Consider the following 24126-nt stretch of genomic DNA (forward strand, 5'->3'; position numbering starts at 1 on the left):
CCCATACTTTTCTAAGTGCCAATTAATTTTGTCCCGGATTACTGTCTCAAAGTTTCCCCTCCACCGATGTTAGGCTGACTGGCCTGTAATTGCCGGGTTTAATCACTCTCCCCCTTTTTTGAACAGGGCTGTAACATTTGCAATCCTCCAGTCCTCTGGTACCACCCCCATATCTAAGGAGGGTTGGAAGATTGTGGCCAGCGCCTCTGCAATTTCCACTCTTCCTTTCCTCAGTAACCTAGGATGTATCCCATCTGGATCTGGTGACTTTTCCACTTTAAGTATGGGCATCTTTTAAGTACCTCCTCTTTATCTATTTTTATCCTATCCAACATCCCTCCAACCTTCTCCTTTACTGTTACACTGGCAGCATCCTCTTCTCTAGTGAAGATGGATGTGAAGTATTCATTTAGTACCTCAGCCTCGCCCTCTGCCTCCACAAGAAGATCTCCCTTTTTTTGTGCCTTATCAACCCCACCCTTCCTTTGACTACCCTTTTTCTATTGATATGTTTATAAAAGAATTTTGAGTTCCCTTTTATGTTAGCCACTAATCTATTCTCATACTCTCTTTGCCCCTCTTATTCCCTCCTCTGTACTGAGCCTGGTTCTCTACCGTATTATGAACCTTACATTTGTCATGCGCCTCCTTATTCTGTTTCATTTTAATCTCTATCGTTATTCATCCGTGGAGCTGTAGCTTTGGAAGTCCTTCCTTTCCACCTCATGGGAATGTGTCTACTCTGTACCCGAACCATCTCCTCCTTGAAGGCCACCCAATGTTCAATTACTGTTTTGCCAACCAATTTTTGATTCCAATCCACCAGGGCAAGCTCCCTTTTTAACTCACTGAAATTAGCCCTCCTCCAATTTAGTGTTTTTACGCTTGATTGTTCCTTCTTCTTTTCCATAACTATTCTAAACCTAATATTATGATCACTGTTCCCCAAATGCTCCCCCACTGAGCACCTGCTGTACCTGCCCCACTTCATTCCCCAGAACTAGATCCTTCCTTGTTGTGCTGGAAACACACTGACCAAGAAAGTTCTCTTGTATACATTTCAGGAATTCCTTCCCCTCTTTGCCCTTTACACTGTTAATGTCCCAGTCCATATTGGGATAATTGAAGTCCCTCATTATCACTGCTCTATAGTTCTTGCATCTTTCTCTAATTTGCCTACAAATTTTCTCCTATTGCCTTCCTACTATTTAGTGGCCTGTAGTATACACCCAGTAGCGAATTAGCCCCTCTATTGTTCCTTAATTCTAACCAAATAGATTCAGTCTTTGACCCCTCAACTACATCATCTTTTTCCAGTGCTATAAAAGTTCCTTTGATCAACACTGCCACCCTCCACCCTTTGTTTCCTGAATATTTTGTAGCCAGGAATATTAAGTACCCAGACCTCCCCCTCTTTGAGCCAGGTCTCTGATATTGCCACTATAATCATAGTCCCATGTTGCGACTTGTGCCTACAGCTCACCAACCTTATTTACCACGCTACATGCATTTACGCGCATGCACTCCAAACTCATCTCAGACTGCCTCGCATTTTCCCCCTCCCTCCCCCCCCCCCCCCCCCCCCCCCCCATTTAGTCCATCCTATTTCTGAACTATTCTTTACTCTAGTGCTATTTGTCTCTTCCAGTCCTCTGAGCACCTTGTTTCTCCTTTCTAATATTCCATTTTGGTGCCCATCCCCCAGCTAAATTAGTTTAAACCCTCCCCCACAGCACTAGTTAACCTCCCTGCGTGAACATTGGTCCCAGTTCTGTTGAGGTGCAACTCATCTGGCTTGTACAGGTCCCAATGCCCCAGGAATCATTGAAGCTTTACCTGTGCATCATTTTTCTTAACCACACAACCACCTCTTTTAAAGATTTGAGGTTGTGGACAAGCCAGAATTGGCTCCAATCGAACATCAGGATGACTAAAGCCTTCTTTATTTTGTCTCTGCCATAACCTCTGCTCCCTAGCCACTGACTCCATCCCCCTGCTGGCTGCTAACTTGGCACACACTCTGCATGCTGTTTGACCCAGAGCTGATGTTCCATCACTAAGGCTAATTTGTTCCACCTTTACGAAATCACTTGCTCTGCCTCTACCTCCTTTCTACAGCTCCTCAAACCCTATTGATACTTTTGTTCGTTCTCTCTCTCTCTCTCTCTCTCTCTCTCTCTCTCTCTCTCTCTCTCTCTCTCTCTCTCTCTCTCTCTCCTCCATCGTCTATTAAACTCCCAACCTGCTGAGACTGCAGCCTCACCTGCACGAAGTCTTGCCTGCCCATCATCCCGTTCTTCACTCACTCCTGGTCCTTCTATGTACCAAATTTACAATTATCATAACCCCTTCACTCTGCCCTACCTCTACAGTCTTCTCACTCCTTCCCACCCCTGCTACCCTCCTGACACTGGTTTTCTGTGCATCCCCTCCCCCACTGGCGGAAAAGTCTTCAATCATATCAACTCTACCTTCTGGAATTCCCTCCCCATCACTACTTCTCTCTCTACCTTCTAAAAGCTGCCTGAAAACTTCGACCAAGCCTTCAATACCTCTCAACGACCCTGCCCTGCAAGCACAGGCTCAGCCAGCATCTGTACCTTTTGTCCTTGGCGAAGCATCTTGGCTCCTTTTTTTTTCTACAGTGAAGATGTTACGTAAATGCAAGTTGTTCTAACTTGGGCATTTTTATTTGTAAGTATGTGCTGCATATGCCATGAGACTATTTGACTAAATATTATGCAGTGGGGTAATAGAAGTTTTCTGCATGTGTTGTACTGTTTACTGTGGGGTTTGCTGCACGGGTTGTGGTAAACAGCTCACCAAAAAATGTGCTGTGACATTTTCATTAATGCAAACATGGAATTTACTTCTAAAATACATTTTCATGTTGTCTTTTGAACAGACTATCCTACACCAGAGCCAGCATCTGTGCTGGGTGCTGATCTATTGGCTGTATATAAGGAAGGATGTTGTCCTGACATAACTCTTTATGTGGAGAATAGAGTTTTTCAAGTGCACAGGTATTGTATAATCATGTCAGAACATTCTTTACAAAGGAATAAATTGAACTAAAGAACTAACCTCGAAATGTTGCACGCATTTCTTGCCAATATAGTAGTTTTATGGATGTGGCTAGAGGTAGTCGAGTGTAAATGTCAAGATTTTTCCTTTTTGAGGTCTGTGTGTACAATTGCAGCTGCAGAGTCAGTGTGTATGAAATTGGTTGATATTGGGGCATGAGTAATAATCATACGTAGTCATTCATGTATTACAAATTTTGTAAAATGCCCACTTTTAACTACTTTGGAAATGTTTTGTTTTCAGATCATTAGTTTCTGTAGCAATGGTTTTTCTGCTTGAGCCAGACAGGAAGAGACATCCTTTCTTTGCTTCCCCCTCCCCTCTCCCTGATCCAGTAGGCAGTTTTCCTTTCCTACCACAGATGACCCAGCCAGACTAATATCTTGCCTTCGATGCAAAGTTTGCGTACGAATGGCATTTCAGATTAGGATTTGGACAATACTTTCCCAGTTGGAGATACAGTGCTGCAACATTGTAACTACTGGGCTGTTCACTTAATTTATTGATTTATTACTTTAGTAAAATAGTTAATAAGAAAGTAAGTCATTGGTACAAGCAGAAAATATACAGTTCAATGAGTTCATTATGTAACCCAATTGTGTGAAGTTGATGCACTATTACTGCAGTTATACAGGGCCTTGGTGAGACTACATCTATTGTGTGCAGTTTTGGTCTCCTTATCTGAGGAAGGATGTCCTTGCCATGGAGGCAGTGCAACGAAGGTTTACCAGACTGATTTCTGGGATGGCAGGACTGATGTATGAGGAGAGATTGGGTCGACTAGGCCTATATTCACTAGAGTTTAGAAGAATGAGAGGTGATCTCATCGAAACATATAAAATTCTAACAGGACTAGATAGACTAGATACAGGGAGGATGTTCCCGATGGCTGGGGTGTCCAGAACCAGGGGTCACAGTCTCAGGATACGGGGTTTGCCATTTAGAACTGAGATGAGGAGAAATTTCTTCACTCAGAGGGTGGTGAACCTGTGGAATTCTCTACCACAGAAGGCAGTGGAGGTCAAGTCATTAGATGTATTCAAGAAAGAAATAGATATATTTCTTAATCCTAAAGAGATCAAGGGATATGGGGGAAAAAGCGGGGACAGGATACTGAGTTAGACGATCAGCCGTGATCATTTTGAATGGCGGAGCCGGCCCAAAGGGCCGAATGGCCCACTCTTGCTCCTATTTTCTATGTTTAAAGTAAAAAGTTTGTGTAAAAGATTTAGTAAGAACTTTTTTTTTAAATTGACAAACTAAGCAATGTTACAAAGTTTGGATTGTAGTGAAGATTTTCATGTGTTCTGCCTTCTAGGGCCATCCTGTGTGCTCGCTCCAGTTATTTTGCAGCTATGCTAAGTGGCAATTGGGCAGAAAGCTTTCAGAAATCCATCACTCTTACTGGGTAGGTATGATGACAAGGGGGGAGTGGAGAGGGAGTAACGATTACTTGAAAGCACATTTTAAAGCTTAAGTGTACAATATCTCTACTTGGGTCACTTGAAACTATTTAAACAAAACTTTGTCAAATTCATATGGAAAATATTTGGCAGTTATTTAACACTCAAAAAAAGAAAGCGGGGCAGTGTGTTTGAGTGATGTTCCAATCAGACTATGTTGTACAGAAGCAGTAACTACTGCTTGTGACAATTCAGGGGGACTAATGAATGTTTGCAAATGGTTTTGATTTTCTGAATGCATAATAAAATAAAAAGAATTATTGCAGTTTCCAGTACAAAGATTATCACGATGAAGAGAGTGAAATTATGCTGTTCACTATTGACATACCAATGCTTAGCACATTCGTATGAAATGCTGTTATCTGCTATTCTAATAGAGGCATTAAGCTGTTTAAAATAATACTGTAAAACATGATTTCACCTCTGTTTTTCCTGTGCCTTCTCCATTTTGGGGAGAGCCAAATGCAGATGGAATGACCTGCTTTGCTGAACGACTCTTCCTTCTACAGGGGTGACCATGACCCCTCTGGGGCTCTCACTTCAACTTGTCCTCCCATTTCCACTCTGACCTCTGACTTTGGTCTTCTACAGTGCTCCAACCAAGCGGAGTGAAAATCTTTGGAATACTATCTCCTTTTCTTCCTTGGTGCTCTGCAGGCCTCTGGATCAACAATGACTTTAGAGCCTAGCGGCCTCCTCTCTTGTCCTTGCCTTTTCTCTTATCCATCTCATTCCTGTATATTTTCAATCTCCGCTTACCTTCCCCCTTTGTCTGTCTAATGTATTTTCACTGCCTTGTTGAGATGACATTTTCACTTATTTCCAGCTTTATAAAACCTCCTCACATGCTACTAAGCCCATTAACTGCTTCTTTGTGATAGTAATTTGTATAAAGAAAGAATTTAAATAGTGCCTTTCATGGCTTCAGGACATCCCAAAGCACTTTACAGCAAATGAAGTACTTTTTGAAGTGCAGTCACTGTTGTAATGTAGGAAAATTTGTCTTGTATCTGTTGTTCTGTCCTACCCTCTTATTTCATTCAGACCTATAAAGAGGCTCACCTACCGTACAGTTTCAAAGGGCCTACACCCAAATGTTAACCTATCGTGTCTCTTATCGGATGTTGGTGGGTCTGCCGTGTATTTCCAGTGTTTTCTGTTTTATATTGGATAGAGTTCACTTTTTTTTGTTTTTATTTCAATCCATTCTTTATTGCCTCTCTATTTTAACATTTTAAATCTGTAGCTGTGTCACTAATATTAACTATGATCTGTAGTTTTGAAGAAACTGTATATTAAGGCTGCAGGAAGTTCCAATTATATGCTCCAAAAGACTTTTGGAAAATGTAAAGCACTTTAAATATCTTATTTTCATTGAGTGCTCAGTGACTGTAAATGATTTCATTCTCTTCTGTCACGCTTCTAGCTGATGTTTATGGATTTAATGAAAAACATCCCAGAAGCTTGAAATGAACAGTACACTATTATCATTTGTTAATTGTAGTGCATCATGGCAGTTCAAACATCTGAACTGGCAAAAGGCCTAGCAGCCATCAGTGATGATGTGACCTAGGATATGTAGTCTTGAAGTGATTTTATATGCAAATATATTCATTAAGGCATCATTAACATCTCATCTGCATTTTCCTTTGAGCAAAAATACATCACAGAAGCAGCTTACATTGATTTAAAAGATAGGTTCAGGATTGTGCTTGGATTCCTGAATCATTTGCCCGTGCAATCTAAATTTCAGCTTCAAAGAGTTTGCTTTGGGCAGAAGCTCACAAGCTGTGAGGTTTAAAGCTTTAATCATGGCTAGAAAACTACATATTAAACACTCATGCAGATTTAGTCACTGATAACTGATACTGTAACTGACAGTGTTCATTTTTTTATACATTTATTAATTGGTAGTAAGAAAGAAATAATGGAATATATTAAATATTTTCATAACATTTTATTCACTGTTGACTGATTTTGTAGAATATCTTGATTCCCAAAAAAATTTAGGATGTAAATTGGGGTTTTGTAGACATATGATGTCAGCAAGGTTGTGTGGCAGTGGTGCTATGCCAGGGAATAACTTCTAACAAAGCGAGATCCTCGTCTTGATTGTGTCATCAGGGCAACCATCCCACAGAGAACGTGTGGTTACTAAAGCGAGGCCTGGAGCCATTCTTGCACGCACCTCTCTGAGGATTATATAAGGGGATCACTGGTAGAGTCCGGGGAGCAGGTTACCTACCCATCATTTTTTTTTTGGCGGCAAGGAATGGTACATGACATGGCTAATGAGACAATTAAAATGTTTTTTAAAAGAAAGTGTACAGTATATGTTTGCCTTCATTGTTCCAGTGTTTTCAATATAATCTATAAAGACGGATTGCATTTTAATTACAGTGTGAGCCATATGGAGGTGGACATCATGATGAACTTTTTATATGGGGCCATTTTGGACTTGCCCAAAGAAACCTTTCCATGGTAAATATTTTACATTTTTTTTGCTTTAAGTATGATATAGGAAAAAAAAGTGTTCTCTGTACATCTTATAGTTTTTAGTGATCTGTAATTTTTTTAGGAGACATGCAAAATATTTGAGGTTCATATTGTGAAACTTTGTTAATCTCACTAATACAAGTATCTCTGTCTATCTCTTTCTCCTATTTAAAATATGATTTTTTTTTTCCCCACCAAAATAAAGTGGGGGGGTGGGTCTTGTCACAGCACAAAAAGGAATTAATATCACCAGCACAATGATCAGAATCACAGGATTTCTGATTGGATATTGAATGAGTGACTTGGTAGATATACTATTTGTAAAGTCACTAAAACACCTGGGATCAAGAGGCTAGTTTCCTTGCCTCAGGTGTTGTCTTCATTACCATTGGATAAGGGAAACTGGACAGACTCAGGAGGGTGAAATTGTTTTTTTTTGGGGGAGTAGGGCAAAACAGAAGGAACTTACTGTTCCTTTTAAAGTAGGGAGTCGCTCCCACATGTTGATCATCATACAATGATACTGGAAGGAGTGGGGCTTGATGGATGGAATGTCCTTTTCTCACTCAGACTTTCTTGTGTGCTCAGCAGACTTGTTTTGAATTGGTTGTTATGGAGATGCTATCGGGATATTGACCTAATGTCGTTGCCGACAATATTATGCATTACATTCACTTAGTGTTGTTATGCAGGAGATGAGCGACTAGTTGTCTTCCAAAAGATTGAAGATTCAGATTCTCTGATCTTAAAGCACATATTCCAAGTAAATTGGTAGAAGAAAGCCTCTTGCAGGCAGCCGGAAATTAGGGCATGTTTATTAGCCAGGATTTTTAAACTGATAATTGATTATTTACTGATGTGGTATGAAAATAATTCAGTTGTACAACTGATTTTGAAACCTAATTGAAATTGTGATTTTTTTTTTTTGACAAATGTTTCTTTTTAAAAATTGCTTGGAATAACTTTCAGCTTCTCTTCTATCTGAGTCCATTCAATGTAAGACATTGATATTTTCAGAACCATGGATCTTCAGCGGTTTGGCTATGCCACAGGCAACAAATGCAGGATTGACCAAGTCCGATTCACTTCTTAAAGTTAAAGGAGAGTATTTAATTGACAATGCCATTGACATTCATTTACCACTCATTAGTTTTAGAGCTAGAAATCGGAAACTTGCGGGGGGTGAAAGTTGTCATGGGCGATGGTGCTGAATGGGTGATAATGAATCAGCTGTCCATTTCGCACCCTCTCCGTTTTGTACTTCCATTGTGGGAAAGAAAATCAGACTGATTGTAAAACGGGCTGCTGATTCTTTACCGCCGTTTTGCCCTACTCTCCAAAAAAAAAAAACAATTTCACCCTCCTGAGTGTGTCCAGTTTCCCTTATCCAATGGTAATGAAGACAACACCTGAGGCAAGGAAACTAGCCTCTTGATCCCAGGTGTTTTAGTGACTTTACAAATAGTATATCTACCAAGTCACTCATTAAATATCCAATCAGAAATCCTGTGATTCTGATCATTGTGCTGGTGATATTAATTCCTTTTTGTGCTGTGACAAGACCAAACTGCTTTTCTGTTCCCAAGTATAGCCGTTAACACGTTCGAATCAGATGCAAATCTCTTTGTGATGTACACCAGTGTGTGTTTTTAATGTATTGGAACAAACAAATGTTTGATATCCAGTAATTGTAGGTTTCTGAGTTTGCTATAGAACCATTGGGATCAAAAGTGGTTATTGGAAACTGGAAGCTGCAGCTCTTTTTTCATGGCTTTCACATCAAGTTTCTCACTGTCGCATCAATTTTGTTATAAAGTGCTGTTTGGCTGGTTCCCAGGAAGCACGTTGCAGCAAGTGTCTGCTGTACATGTGTCTGATCACATTACATTGATGCAGCACTAGATTATGACTACAAGCTAATATCAGAGCACTGAAGAGGAAGGAGGGAGAAAGACCGGACCCACAGCTTTGCATGGCAACCAGAAACAATTCTACCACCTCTACCGGTTGCCTCCAAATTGAGATGTATTTTTAATGATATTTCTAATTCAAGCTTGGTGAAACATGCCAATTTTTGTAACCATTATTTTAGTTTCCTGATTATTAACTTTTCAAAAAAAAACTCCAGTTTGTGTCCAGAAAATATAAGCTATTTAACCATTTCAAAACATACATCCAGTATTTGGGCGATATCCTATTAAATGACAATTATTTTACTCAGCTGCAAGAGTATCCTTTGGAAATTAAGATGTTTAATGAACACACATTGTTATGGGCCATTGCTTACATACATGCTGTATACACCAATGATGCTAGAGATTGCTAAGTGAAGCGAGAGTTTATGCAGTAATGAAGAATCCCAAACATAGAACATGAAAGGGCAAGATGACAAATTGAGTAAATCTTAATGCTAACTCAGCACTTTCTTTTTCTTCAGTTCAGTGCTTTTATTAGCAGATATGTACAACTTAGATGGGCTGAAGGAAGTAGTTCTACATGTTCTGAGGAAGGATTATTGCAAGTTTTTTCACAAGGTAACATTCTATTCTGTGTAGTAGTGATTGTGCAGTGGCCCAAAAATGCAGTTTTTGCTCGAATTGAAGGGTTCATTAATTCACATTTTTAGACGTTAGTTTATTTCATTGCTTTTCGTGCTTTCCATATTTATACCATTAGTTTGGTCAGAGTACTAAATGTGGAATTGCCTTTTGGAATAAAAAATATTGAAAGATTTGATTTTGCAGAACTTTAACCCCTTTTGTGTGGCTGTTTTATTCAGATATGGGGCAGTTGGTGTTCACTTTAAAAATACACAAGCAATGTGATTTTGAGATTGGGACTGTGACACATCAACTCATTTTAAGATGAATACTTATGTACCTCTGAGCTCAGCTTTGAGTGTTCTAGTTAGTTGTAAATTTAACATATTGTCTAAATTGACTTCTGTTACATTCCATGATCAGTAATGTTTATAACCCCTTCCTTCCCCTGTGCCAGTAAATCCTTCTCCTACGAGTATGCACAAATAAACCAGCAATTTATAAGAAACCACCGTCGTTGAAAGTTTTGCTTGGTCTGGGACAGGAGATCCTCTAGAGCCCATATGCAGGAGGTTATTGTGCCCCCACGGCTAGTCAGCCAGAGTGCATTTAACAATCAAGAAGTGGGACTAAATAGTCTACCTGGTCTAGCTTCAAACTGTATATGATGTTTTGCACAGCAGTTATGTTCCTCAGATTCAAAAATCGCTCTTTTCCTGTGGGCTACTTCAAAGATTTTTTTTCAGTTCATTTTTCCAGCTGACGGTAACTTAGCACCGTAGATTCCCACCAGTCCTTTAATTTGTGCAGTGCAAGTCTCCTTTCACCTCAAAGTTAACTGCTGCTGCCCCTGCCATTATTGCCTGAGACCTACAAAGCTTTCGGTCTCCTTAGAACTTATATAATTGAGATCCCCCTGGATCCACATTGCTTCCAGCATTACCAGAATACATTTAGGAACTACATAGGAACAGGAGTAGGCCTTTCAGCTCCTCGAGCCTGCTCCGCCATTCAATTAGATCATGACGCACTTAACCGCAGCCTTGGCACACCTGTTTGGATGGCACAGGTGTTAAATTCTGGTCCAACTATCAGGGAATGTACCTTGCTTGATGCAGAGCCCAGTGCATGGTCCAATAATTGTATGCATCGACTGAGGGAATTTTTTCTAAACCATAGCCTATGACCTGATCTAGCCCAAATTTGGACTCTGGTGGATGGATTTCTTTTGTAATTTGAAGCTTTAAAAGTAATTGATTTGTGGGGGATAGGGAAAGGGGTCTGAATGCAGTTTTCACTGAAGTTCCTGATCATAGGTTGGCTGCAGTAGACACAGGAGCTTACATAAAAGCATCTGTTCGAATTGTTACTCACTATTCCCACAGGAGGCTCTGCCAAAGACAGATATCAGAAAACTCAATTCCAAATTCTTTACCAAGCACATCGTACACTGATCAAATTACACCAACTAAAGCTTTTGTACTCCTGATTGGCAGGATGTGACAAGTGGTGTTCCCCAGGGTTCTGTTCTGGGGCCTCAACTTTTCACCATAGTAATCAAGTCATTGATAAATATAATGATAAAAACCAGCATTTTGTTTTGAGGGCAAAAAAAGTTTTTGTACCTGTTGTTTTGTTTCTGGCTATTCCAGTCTCTGAAGTGTTCCGCCCAAAATTTCAGATGCTGACCAATCCGTGTGTTTCCAGTGCTTTCTGGTTGCCAATTTATAGACTTTATCTTTGGGATTTCATTTGTAAGTTTTTTTTTCTTTTTTTAAACAGATTGTGCTTCTTCCCAATTGTTAGAGTTGTGATTTTCTAGCAGCAGCTCAGGATTGAAGTGAATAGGATATCCACTGTGTTTTCACAGAATGTGTCTCTGCTTGGTACTGCTGAGCAGAGGATAGAACTGCATGTGTTTGAAGCCAAGAATGAATTTTTTTTTGCCAAAAAATCATATTCAACCGTAACTTGGCTGCAATTTCTATTGTAAACTAAGTGTAGATGCTTGTGAACAGAACTGTTTGCTGTCTTTTCCTTTTAGAATTTGCTGAAATGTCAATGTATTTTCAATGCACTAATTATGGAGTGAGACATATTAATATTAAGTAAACCCGGTCTCAGTTTGCCTCCTAGCTCATTGCTTTTCTATTGATTAATTTATAGCCTGTTATTGGAATGCAGCAGTCTATTCTGGAATGCTTGCAAATAGCTCACTCAGTTGGAATTGACTGCCTGTATAATTCCTGTATGAGGTAAGATGATTCATTATTTGGTGCGAAACTGCAACTTTTAAAAAAAAAAAAAAAATCTGTTCCAGAAATTATGTTCATTTTAAAAAAAAAAAAAAATTTTTTTTTTGCAGATGGATTACCAAATATTTTGTGAAATGTTGGTCAGGGAAGAGTTTTGCTGGTCTTCCAGCAGAACTGCAGAAAGCCTGTTTGACCTCTCTAGTCCAGTCTTTAGTAAGTAACATCCATCAGCAGCATTTTTCATCTTCTGTTTGCAATAATATCACTGTGTAAATTTAAAAGACAGATGGGTACGGTAGTGTAGTGGTTGTGTTCCTGGACTAGTAATCCAGAGGCCTGGAGAAATAATCCAGAATCGCACCATGGTAGTTTGAGTATTCGAATTCAGTCTTTTTTTTAAACCTGGAAATAAAAAAACTGGTATTAGTAAAAGTGACCATGAAGCCGGCGGATTATTGTTTTAAAAAAAAAATGCAAGGGAGGAAACCTGCCATTCTTGCCTGGCCTTACCTATGGGACTCCAGTCCACGCCAATGTGGTTGATTCTTAGCTGCCCTTTGAAGTGGCCTAGAAAGGCTCTCAAACAGCTATAGGATGGGCACATCCTGAGAAGGAATTTTTTTTTTTAAAAAAACAAAATCTCCTGCGGTGTTGCATGTGGGGAGACCCTCTTGGGAAGATCAGCCTGATGGTGAATTTTGTGAACGATAAATATTTTAGTTATCAGTTTTTTTTTTCCTCCTAGTATACAATTCCTGTATTAAAATATTAAATCCATCTGTGTACAAATCACAGCAGGTTTTTGTGTACATATAGTTTTGAAATCGGTTAATATTTCTAACTGATTCTTCTTTTCTCTATAAAATGCGAAAAGTTGGATTTTAGCAAAGGAGAACTTCATTTTTTTAAATAAAAACAGAAAATGTTGGAAACACTGAGCAGGTCAGGCAGCATTTGTGGAGAGAGAAATAAAAGTTAAAAGTTTCAGGTCAGTGACGTCTCATCAGAACTCTGACGAAGGGTCATCGACCTGAAACTCTGTTTCTCTCTCCACAGGTGCTGCCTGACCTGCTCAGCCTTTTAATTTCAGATTTCCAGCATCTGCAGTATTTTGCTTTCATTTTTTGAAACCCATTTTTCTTTCAGAAATAATTCTTAAAATACTTTTAACACAGTTTTTGTCAGCAAAATGTTACTTTGGTAATTTTTTGATGACCAAGTCTTCGACTCTACTCAGACCCAAAACCTTGCATACGTACACTCTAGGCAAATGAAGAGATTGCTCCTAATATCATTTGATCTAATTATCAAGTGAGAGGGAATGAATCCAGTCCAATGCTCATTTTTGCCTGCCTCAGGCTGAGATTTATCTGCTCACTATTGCCGGAGAATACGACACTTAACCACTGCTGATTAGAACTACTCAGCAAACAATTAACAAAATTTCAAATGACGCTTATCCTCGCCTTCAGCAAAGTTATAACTCTTGGTAACTCTGAGATCCTTATAACAATTTTACTCCTAACATAGAAAATAGGAGCAGGAGTAGGCCATTTGGCCCTTCGTGCCTGCTCCGCGATTCAATATGATCATGGCTGATCCTCTATCTCAATACCATATTCCCGCTCTCTCCCTATACCCCTTGATGCCTTTTGTGTCTAGAAATCTATCTATCTCCTTCTTAAATATATTTAGTGACTTTGCCTCCACAGCCTTCTGCGGTAGAGAATTCCACAGGTTCACCCTCTTAAAGATTCAACACAGGAAACACAAATACTTATTAATGGAGGTAAAGGAACAAAGTGCAAAAGGGACCAAATCCAACCCACATGATTGGGGAAACGTAGATTGGCTGCATGAGTTTGAATTCTCCTAGAAATTTTATTCTTTTGTGAGGGGGAATTGAGTAGCATTCAATCTTACACCAGCTTTATATTGTTCATGCCAGCATAGTGCTAATAGCATTTCAGCAAAGGTGCAAGGTAAGGGTATAGAATGATACAGCACAGAAGGCGGCCATTCGGCCCATTGTGCCTGTGCCAGCTCTTTGTAAGAGCTATCCAATTAGTCCCACTCCCCTGCTCTTTCCCCATAGCCCTGAAAATGTTTCCCCTTCACGTATTTATCCAGTTCCCCTTTGAAAGTTATTATCGAATCTGCTTCCACCACCCTTTCAGGTAGTGCATTCCAGATCGTAACTTGCCGCGTTTTTAAAAAAAATTCTCCTTATCTCGCCTCTGGTTCTTTTGTCAATTACCTTCAATCTGTGTCCTCCAGTTACCAACCCTTCTGCCACTAGAAACAATTTCTCCTTATTTATTATATCACAACCCCTCATGATTTTGAATACCTCTATTAAATAGTGTGGCACCAAGGAGCCCTAGTAAAATTGAAGTCAATGGGAATCAGGGGAAAAACTCTCCAGTGGCTGGAGTCATACCTAGCACAAAGGAAGATGGTAGTGGTTGTTGGAGGCCAATCATCTCAGCCCCAGGACATTGCTGCAGGAGTTCCTCAGGGCAGTGTCCTAGGCCCAACCATCTTCAGCTGCTTCATCAATGACCTTCCCCCCATCATAAGGTCAGAAATGGGGATGTTTGCTGATGATTGCACAGTTCCATTCGCAACCCCTCAGATAATGAAGCAGTCCGTGCCCGCATGCAGCAAGACCTGGACAACATCCAGGCTTGGGCTGATAAGTGGCAAGTAACATTCACACCAGACAAGTGCCAGGCAATGACCATCTCCAACAAGAGAGAGTCTAACCACCTCCCCTTGACATTCAACAGCATTACCATTACCGAATCCCCAGCCATCAACATCCTGGGGGTCACCATTGACCAGAAACTTAACTGGACCAGCCATATAAATACTGTGGCTACAAGAGCAGGTCAGAGGCTGGGTATTCTGCGGCGAGTGACTCACCTCCTGACTCCTCAAAGCCTTTCCACCATCTATGAGGCACAAGTCAGGAGTGTGATGGAATACTGTCCACTTGCCTGGATGAGTGCAGCTCCAACAACACTCAAGAAGCTCGACACCATCCAGGACAAAGCAGCCCGCTTGATTGGCACCCCATCCACCACCCTAAACATTCACTCCCTTCACAGCCAGCGCACAGTGGCTGCAGTGTATACCATCCACAGGATGCACTGCAGCAACTCGCCAAGGCTTCTTCGACAGCACCTCCCAAACCCGCCACCTCGACCACCTAGAAGGACGAGAGCAGCAGGCTCATGGGAACAACACCACCTGCATGTTCCTCTCCAAGCCACACACCATCCTGACTTGGAAATATATCGCCGTTCCTTCATCGTCGCTGCGTCAAAATCCTGGAACTCCCTCCCTAACAGCTCTGTGGGAGATCCTTCACCACACGGACTGTGGCAGCTCACCACCACCACCTTCTCCAGGGCAATTAGGGATGGGCAATAAATGCTGGCCTCGCCAGCGACTCCCACATCCCATGAACGAATAAAAAAATAAATCTCCCCTTAACCTTCTCTAAGGAGAACAACCCCAGCTTCTCTAGTCTCTCCACATAACTGAAGTTCCGCATCCCTGGTACTATTCTAGTAAATCTTATCTGCACCCCCTTTAAGGGTTTGACATCCTTCCTAAAATGTGGTGCCCAGAATGGACACAATACTCCATCTGGAGTACTTGCAGTGCTTGCAAAGCTCTGGGGTTAAGGAAAAGGCTGTGCTCTTTCCATGTTCATTCAAATGCTTGAATGAAGCACTGCTCACTGACCTATGATTCAGGTCAGGTTTCCATTGATTTGAGAAGAACCAATGGGACAGCCATCTATTTTAACTGATGAAATTGAATGGCAAATTAGAAATTTGCCAGAGCTTTAAGAGTAGTTTGAAATGTGGTGCCAAAAGGATAACATCTCCAGAGACTATTTACTTTCGAGCCAATACTGACCTGCAGTGGCATGCCAGCAATGTAGTGTACAAAAAAAAAACTTCAAAGTGATTTCACACTCAATCCGTCATCTCCTACAGATAGCGACTCGTGCTACAGTCTAATTCCACAAGTGCCAACAGCTCTCTGCAATCGCTCTTGGGTGGCCATTTTCCATGGGTGATCCTGAGCAGTGAACAGCATCAGGATATTTGACTGTGTGGCATATGAGCCAACCCCAATCCTGTCCTTATCCAACACCCAGACATTGACATCCTAGCAGAGGATCCCTAGTTGATTAATTTGCTTTTCTCATAGGAACAGGCGTAGGCCATTCAGCCCCTCGTGCCTGCTCCGCCATTTGATAAGATCATGGCTGATCTGTGGTCTAACTCCATATACCTGCCTTTGGGCCATATCTCTTAATACCTTTGGTTGCCAAAAAGCTATCTATCTCCGATTTAAATTTAGCAATTGAGCTAGTATCAATTGCTGTTTGCGGAAGAGAGTTCCAAACTTCTACCACCCTTTGTGTGTAGAAATGTTTTCTAATCTCGCTCCTGAAAAGTCTGGCTCTAATTTTTAGACTGCCCCCTACTCCTAAAATCCCGAACCAGCAGAAATAGTTTCTCTCCATCCACCCTATCTGTTCCCCTTAATATCTTAAACTTCGATCAGATCACCCCTTAACCTTCTAAACTCTAGAGAATACAACCCCAATTTGTGTAATCTCTCCTTGTAACTTAACCCTTGAAGTCCGGGTATCATTTTAGTAAACCTACGCTGCACTCCCTCCAAGGCCAATGTGTCCTTGCGAAGGTGCAGTGCCCAGAACTGCTCACAGTACTCCAGGTGCGGTCTAACCAGGGTTTTGTATAGCTGCAGCATAACTTCTGCCCCCTTGTACTCCAGTCCTCTAGATATAAAGGCCAGCGTTCCATTAGCCTTCTTGATTATTTTCTGCACCTGTTCATGACACTTCAATGATCTATGTACCTGAACCCCTAAGTCCCTTTGGACATCCACTTTTTTTTTTTAACTTTTTACCATTTAGAAAGTACCCTGTTCTATCCTTTTTTGATCCAAAGTGGATGACCTCACATTTGTCTACATTGAATTCCATTTGTCACAGTTTTGCCCATTCACCTAATCTATCAATATCGCTTTGTAATTTTATGTTTTCATCTCCACTGCTTACAATGCCACCAATCTTTGTGTCATCGGCAAACTTAGATATGAGACTTTCTATGCCTTCATCTAAGTCATTAATAAATGTTGTGAATAATTGAGGCTCCAAGACAGATCCCTGCGGGACTCCACTAGTCACATCCTGCCAATGTGAGTACCTACCCATTATCCCTACTCTCTGTCGCCTTTCGCTCAGCCAACTTCCTAACCAAGTCCGTACTTTTCCCTCGATTCCATGGGCTTCTATCTTAGCTAACAGTCTCTTATGTGGGACCTTATCAAATGCCTCCTGGAAGTCCATATAAATAACATCCATTGACATTCCCCTGTCCACTACTTTAGTCACCTCTTCAAAGAATTCATTCAGGTTTATCAGGCACGACCTACCTTTCACAAATCCATGCTGGCTCTCTCTGATTAACTGAAAAAAATCCCCCCCCCCCCAAAATAAAAAGCCTGGAGATACTATGCCCAATTCTACTTGCTTCATCCCCACCTCAGCTGATAGCCAGTAACTCTCCATAGTCCCGCGATAGGACTTGGGAGCATCTGGTTTGTATGTATTCGGACTAAACCATGTGGCACGTTTGCCCAGTGTGGTTATTTTGTTCCAACTGCCAATTATATTTTGGTGCTTTTTATGGCAATTGAGTGTGAGAATATTAAGACACTACATAAAACATGGCTGTTTTGAATAATATTTGCCCAGTCTAAAGCAATTACCAAGCAATCAATTAGCTGCTTGTTGCAGCTAAACTTTTACTTAAGAACATAAGAAATAGGAGCAGGAGTAGGCCACACGGCCCCTCGAGCCTGCTCTGCCATTCAATAAGATCATGGCTGATCTTCAACCTCAACTACACTTTCCTGCCCGATCCCCATACCCATTGATTCCCCTGGAGTCCCAAAATCTATCTATCTCAGCCTTGAACATATTCAACGACTCAGCATCCACGGCCCTCTGGGGTAGAGAATTCCAAAGATTCACAATCCTCTGAGTGAAGAAATTCCTCCTCATCGCAGTCTTAAATGGCCGACCCCTTATCCTGAGACTCTGTCCCCTGGTTCTGGACTCTCCAGCCGTGGGAAACAACCTCTCAGCATCGGCCCTGTCAACCCCCCTCAGAGTCTTGTATGTTTCAATGAGAACTTTTGAACTTTTGAACTGTTAACCCAAAGATAAGTATATTTTTCTGATCTGTTGAACAGTTTGTGGTTCTTGGTTGGGGGTGGGGGAGGTAATGTGCTGTGTTATTTTTTAAAGAGTCCATTAAATCTACACTTGAAAATACTGTCGTTGTAAGTACAATCTCTAGCAGGGTTTGAGCCTGTGTACAATAAGCTTGTTTCATTTCTACCCACTGGGCTATCTATGCTATTGAGAGTGAGATTATTTTGTTGAGCTTTGTTCTGAGTTGTGCTTACTAAAATTATTCATGGTTAAAACACAATCTGCTAAGTGGCTGGGATATAAAAAGTTTTTACTTTAGTACGCATAGAACTGAGATGTCATGTATGCTTTAATATCCTGACTTTTATTTGCCATACTCTCCAAACCATGGGTAAGATAGACTCGCTAACTAGCACGATCTCAGGGATCCTTTTAATGTTGGAGCGGCTCTGAGCATGCTCCACAGGAGGCCAACTTAATTGCTACTATGAGAATGTCAGTCTGATGAGCAGTCCCCCGCCCCCCCACCAATTTATTTTTGGATCTTGTAAGTAGCATCCTATTAAATCGGGGATGGGGGGAGGGAGTAACTTGTATAATCTGGGAACCTGTTGTGTGCAGCAAACTGAATATTATTAGGTACAGACCAAATCCAAATTGGTGTGAATTCAATCTACTGTGAATTTAGTTTACCCCCAAATGCGGTAGCTTCACACTATTGTGGAAGAGTTGCCAGACGTGGCTGGTGACCACTGATCTGTGGTCTTCCTGATTTGGACCCCAAAATTGGTTCAGTGTCGACTCATGTCCCAGTCAGAAAGCTGGTATGTGAGGCTACAAATAAGTTTAAAAACATTATTATACTACTGGTTTAAACTGACAAAACTGACATTCAGAGGAGGGAGGAGGAGACATGGTGGCTCCTGGGAGTTTCTCTGCTTTTTTTTAAAAAGCCGCAGTGGTTCCTAGAACTTATAGTGCTGGGGACATGGATGGAAAGCTTTTGGCGAGCTGTTTGCTAGGTGAGAGGATGTACCCACAGTCCAGTTCAAATCCCCATAAGGTGCTTTGTGCTGCTTATGGAATTGGAGGGGTGAAGAGAACAATTGTTGGAGCCAGATTTATGGGCAAGTTTGTGATTTTTCATTTTATGTATTTGATTTTCCTTTTAGGAATTTTAAAAAGTTGTGGATGAAAGACTGTCAGGGGGCTGCATTGAGCAGTGTTTATTTTGCTAGCATGTTAGTGGGTAGAATTTTTTTTTGGTGAAAAGTTTTGTGTACAGTAATATGATTGCTAAATCACGCAAGATGAAAATAAAACCTACTTAAACATTTAACCGATGAGAAAGAAGAAAATTTCCGAACGATTGTGATGTAGACATGCTCAGCAGTCATGATATAGATGACGATGGGCTTTGTGTACAAGAACTAGTCTGAAGTTTATAAATATAGATACAAGTAACCGATTGCTCAAAGAGTGTCAGACAAAACACACTTTCAAGGTTTAAACCTGGTCATCTGTAAACTTGGATGTAATAAGAGAAAGATGATTTACTGACCGTACAGAGGATTGGTAACAATGAAATCAAAGTAAATATTAACATTTGTTTGCACTGAATGTACTTGACTCCGTGACTCCATTTTATTTCTTTAAAAAAATCCCCACATACCAGTGAAACACAGTTTGACCATTAAATCTCCCACTGTTGCAAAATCTAATTATAGCTGCTGTAGCATGAATGTTGGAGGAATTTTGTGAAGAATTATTTCCTTATCACGCCGAAGCTTATCTTGTTTCAGTATTCTGACTATCCGTAGACTGAGCTGTTTGGTCTCTTGGCTGTTTCTTTTGGGGGAGGGGAGTGGAACGGAAGGAGCGAGACCTGCATGTCTGTCTTTAGCGTCTGAGTGAGTTTTAATCAGCTCTACAGAGTAGGTTTTCAGCTCCCTTTCGTAGAAAATCTGAAAAATAGAAACTGCTGTCAGTTGCTAATATTGAATGTCATGCAGTTGATAAATAAATGATCTCTAAATAAGATGATTAGATTTTTTTTTGATACTGTTTGAAAGGCTGATACCTATTCAGACTGGCAGTTCAATTATTTTCAAATATGCTTAATTTGAATGACAAAAGAATTCATTAAAGATAAAATAAGCAAAGAGATTATATCCAGGTGCATAGTATGTTTTCTTTTTAAAAAAAATAATTTGGCCACAATGATCAGTACACGCAGGTGATTGGTGCATGTATTTGATCACCTTCAGAATGTGGAGAATGTGGTTTCAGTGCTGATGGAAAGTGACCGTCTGCTGTGGAGCCTTCCTGAAGTGAAATGGACAGAGCAAGCAGTTGCCTTGGCAAAAGAACTACAAGATGAATGCATCAAATTTATTGTGCCACACTTCCTTGAGACAATCAAAAGTGAAAGCCTCCTCCTTCTGTTAACGGTAAGATCTATTTTTCATATCCACTGTGTGTCACCAAAATGCTTTCTTATGTGAAGGATCTGATCGTCGGTAAGACTCAGATTTTGAAATGAAGTGCTTGTTCTTTACTCGTTTATAGTCACATGCCAAGGTCAAGTAGAGATATGTGATTGGGAAAGGAAAAGAACTTGCATTTATTACAGTGCCTTTCATGACCTCGGGGCGTCCCAAAACGTGTTAAAGCCAATGCAGTCCTTTTTTTTTGAAGTGTAGTCACTGTTATAATGTAGGGAAACATGGTAGCTAATTTGCGCACAATAAGGTCCCACAAACAGCGATGAGATGAATGATCAGATCATCTGTTTCAGTCATGTTGGTTGACTCCCCAGCTCCTCTTCTGATAGTGCCATGGGATGTTTTATGTCCACCTGAGAGGGCAGACAAGGCCTCGGTTTAACATCCCATCCAAAATTCAGTACTTCCTGACGGTGCAGTACTGAAGTGTTAGCCTAGATGATATGTTTAAGTCTCTAGAATGTGTCTTGACCCCATAACCTGCTGACTCAGAGGCAAGGACGTTACCTCTGAGCTAAGGTTAACACTAGGAATTGATCCCTATCGCGTTCCAGAAAATTGGTGCCCCAACCCTTTGTTCAGCAGAGGCAGGATGGAAGTCTTATCCATACAACACGAAGTTCCCAATCTCATCTATGCCATCCATGGGGTGTTACTGAATGTAGTTAGGCAGTTCATTGATTTTTCCCTCCTTGCCTCCAGAGACCCCGAGTACTCCACTCACACAGCTTTGCACCAGATGCATGAAGATGCGTCAGAAGTCTGGGTGCTTTTCAGGGATCATACAAGTAGACTCAAGAAAGGGAAGGACAGAAAACAACTTTAAATAAAAAAGGAAAATGAAAGGGATGTCTTTTGCTTTTGAGATTTCATGCTGGATCTGTGCAATTGTTCCAGTAGGGCTGAGTTCCAAATTTTGTTTTGAGATATTAATCTTGTTTGCTGGGATTGAGTCTCCAGAGGGAAAGGGCCAGGATTGTCTTTATGACCCATAGAAATTACTTTGAGATCATTTATTGAATCTTCTGGCGATGTTACCTGTCACTCTGCCAGATATGGTAAGCTTGATATTACTGAAATGAAGGAAATTTGGCAGGAATTTTCCTGCAAATGCAGCCATTGTGAAGCTAGATCTCGGGGTCATTAAAACATCTCGCGCCTCTCAAACTTTCTACTTAGAATCTATGGAACTACAGGTGATTGCCGTTATGTTGAAACTGGAGTCTAGATTCAGTCAAGATCAGAGGAGCATGAATCCATTGCTGCTTGCAGGACTTTGACTTGGCATAACTGTAATGTACATGGGAGACATTTGTGCTTTTAACATATGTGGAATGGGAATTCCTAGGGGGGAGTATTCAAATTTCCAGGATCAATGGATTGGGGGGGGGGGGGTGGGCAGCATAAACATTTGACTATTACCCATGGGTTTGTAACTGAGTAGTACTTAAACTGAATTACTGCATGTGGCTACTATCATAAAAGGCTACACCTTTATTTGCTCTGTTAACTTCAAGGGAGAGCAAGCTGCAAGCCCAGCAATAGGGGCATCATGCATTATTTAGCAGAATGGTAGAACAACATTTGATCTGCTCCCACAGTCTTAAGTGGTGGTGGAATTCCTTTTGGCTCAACAAATCGCAGTGACATCTAGGTGAAAAGGTGGAATATTTGCCTGATCTCGGGTCTGCTCCACACAGATCTGAGATGGGGCAAAGCTTGTGCTATATTTCCTTGGAAGGAAGTAGTCAATTACCATCGTGATGGAGATTCCTTTCTACTGCCTGCAGTCCAGGGCAGGCTTTGGTAATATAGCCTATTTTTGCACTTGCTTGCCTTGCCCCCACTTCACCATTCATGTTGGATGTTATGTTGATCACAGTAATGCTACAAACAGGTTATTAAAACACAGGAAAAGTGCATTGATTCATTCATTCATTTACAGCTCAGGTTCCAATTTCAAAAACCTGATCTGCACAAGGAGAAATACCTTGCTGGCAGCCAGATCTGATTCCTTCACTGTGGCATAATGTGAAATGTTTGCATGTACGTGTTTTGGCAGCCAACAGATGGATACAGGACTAGTGCAGACATACTGCTCAACTCACTACTGTGACTATTTTTTTTGCATTTCAAATTAGTAGAAATGTATGAAAATAACAAGTACGTTCAAAACTTGAAAGTTCAAGCAGTTGGGGAAGGGAAGAATGAGAATTGAAGAAAAAACACCTTTAACTTAAGAAAGGAAATTGAAATGGAAAGCTGTGTTAATAAAAGCAGTTTAAACTATGTTAGTCTTAATCATGGTATCAAAACACTCCAATGGCAGAGTATTTGAAGTCCAACATTCTGTAGCACAGCACGGTAAGGATGTGCTTTCGCTGCCAAGATTCTTCATGCAATGGGTTGTCAATCTTTGCCATGCCACCATGGGGAAGTAATGAGCAGAAACCAAGCACTTCCCCAGAAGAAGTGTAAAACGCACAGTGTGTCCGGCTGTGTTCTCACATGCTCTTGCTGTCCGAGAGCGTCATGGACAGAGGTTGTGGAGCAGGTCATCTGCCTGTCTATTGACAGTGCATAATGCAGGTTTACCAAAAGGAAAGGGGGGGGGGGGGAGAATGGAAGCATTTTCTGACTCTTTCGTGAGCATTCATGGTTTTCTTTTTACTTCCACTAAAAGGAACGGGATGCCTTTTACGTGGCTAACGCTGCTAAAATACATCATATTTGCAGCTTCAGATGTTATGGCCCAAAAGCTTACGTATTTAAATTTTATTTGTACTGGAGCTGCTTTTGATTTATTGCACAATTTGAATTGCATGACTTTAGGGAAATAATAGTTTTTCAGATTTGTAGCTAAATTTTTAATGCATTCTTCCTGCTTGCATATGTAAATACAATACTGTGAAAGTTCTGCCCTAGTTTAACCTATGGTGTGCAAACACTTGGACTGGATGATAGATATTTGTACTAGGTAAAAATGTACAGTAACTGATCTATTTTAAGAGACCGCTGATTCCTTGCGCATAATCCATCATATCTGTTATATGCTCCCGGCTACAAATGCAGCTGTCTTGGGGAACAGGTTACCTTGGTTTCAAGAACCTGGTAGTACCCTTGGGGCTAGGTACACTGCAATTGGAAATGGAGCAAATGAGAGCACACCCTGGCATTGTGTTCAATATTCCTCATGTACTAAATAGTGTACGTATTTGGTGCGTAGGCTTTCATCTCATTTTGCTACTTAACCCATTTTTGCAAAGCAAATTAAACATTTTCACGTGTGCAGGAAGGAAGCTAAAGGAGACCCTACATTTTATGCAAATGCCAGCTGTAAATAACTCGTGAATTTTCCAGGCGCAGAGGATGAGCAGAAGACCATATCTGGTGGAAAGAATTTTTACAGCTATTGAACAAAATATCACAGTAACAGACGGCTGCTTGCAGTTTATAGCTGTGGACCTGCTGACGAGCCAGGTGGCTTATAAAGAGGTGGTAAGTATTTAATAATTT

At 40.8% G+C, this 24126-nt stretch overlaps 1 protein-coding gene across 2 annotated transcripts in view; it reads left to right on the forward strand.

Annotated features, from left to right (window-relative positions):
• Positions 1–24126, forward strand: part of btbd8 (BTB domain containing 8) — a 76825-nt gene that overhangs the window by 16928 nt on the left and 35771 nt on the right. For both annotated transcript variants that reach the window (XM_067989916.1, XM_067989918.1), the window contains exons 5-12: positions 2906–3023; positions 4403–4492; positions 6948–7028; positions 9481–9577; positions 11750–11838; positions 11949–12051; positions 20374–20556; positions 23971–24108. In XM_067989916.1, coding sequence (XP_067846017.1) covers positions 2906–3023; positions 4403–4492; positions 6948–7028; positions 9481–9577; positions 11750–11838; positions 11949–12051; positions 20374–20556; positions 23971–24108 — 899 coding nt within the window. The remainder of the gene's footprint in view (positions 1–2905; positions 3024–4402; positions 4493–6947; positions 7029–9480; positions 9578–11749; positions 11839–11948; positions 12052–20373; positions 20557–23970; positions 24109–24126) is intronic.

This window comes from Heptranchias perlo, chromosome 9 (assembly GCF_035084215.1).
Source record: "Heptranchias perlo isolate sHepPer1 chromosome 9, sHepPer1.hap1, whole genome shotgun sequence".
NCBI lineage: Eukaryota > Metazoa > Chordata > Chondrichthyes > Hexanchiformes > Hexanchidae > Heptranchias > Heptranchias perlo.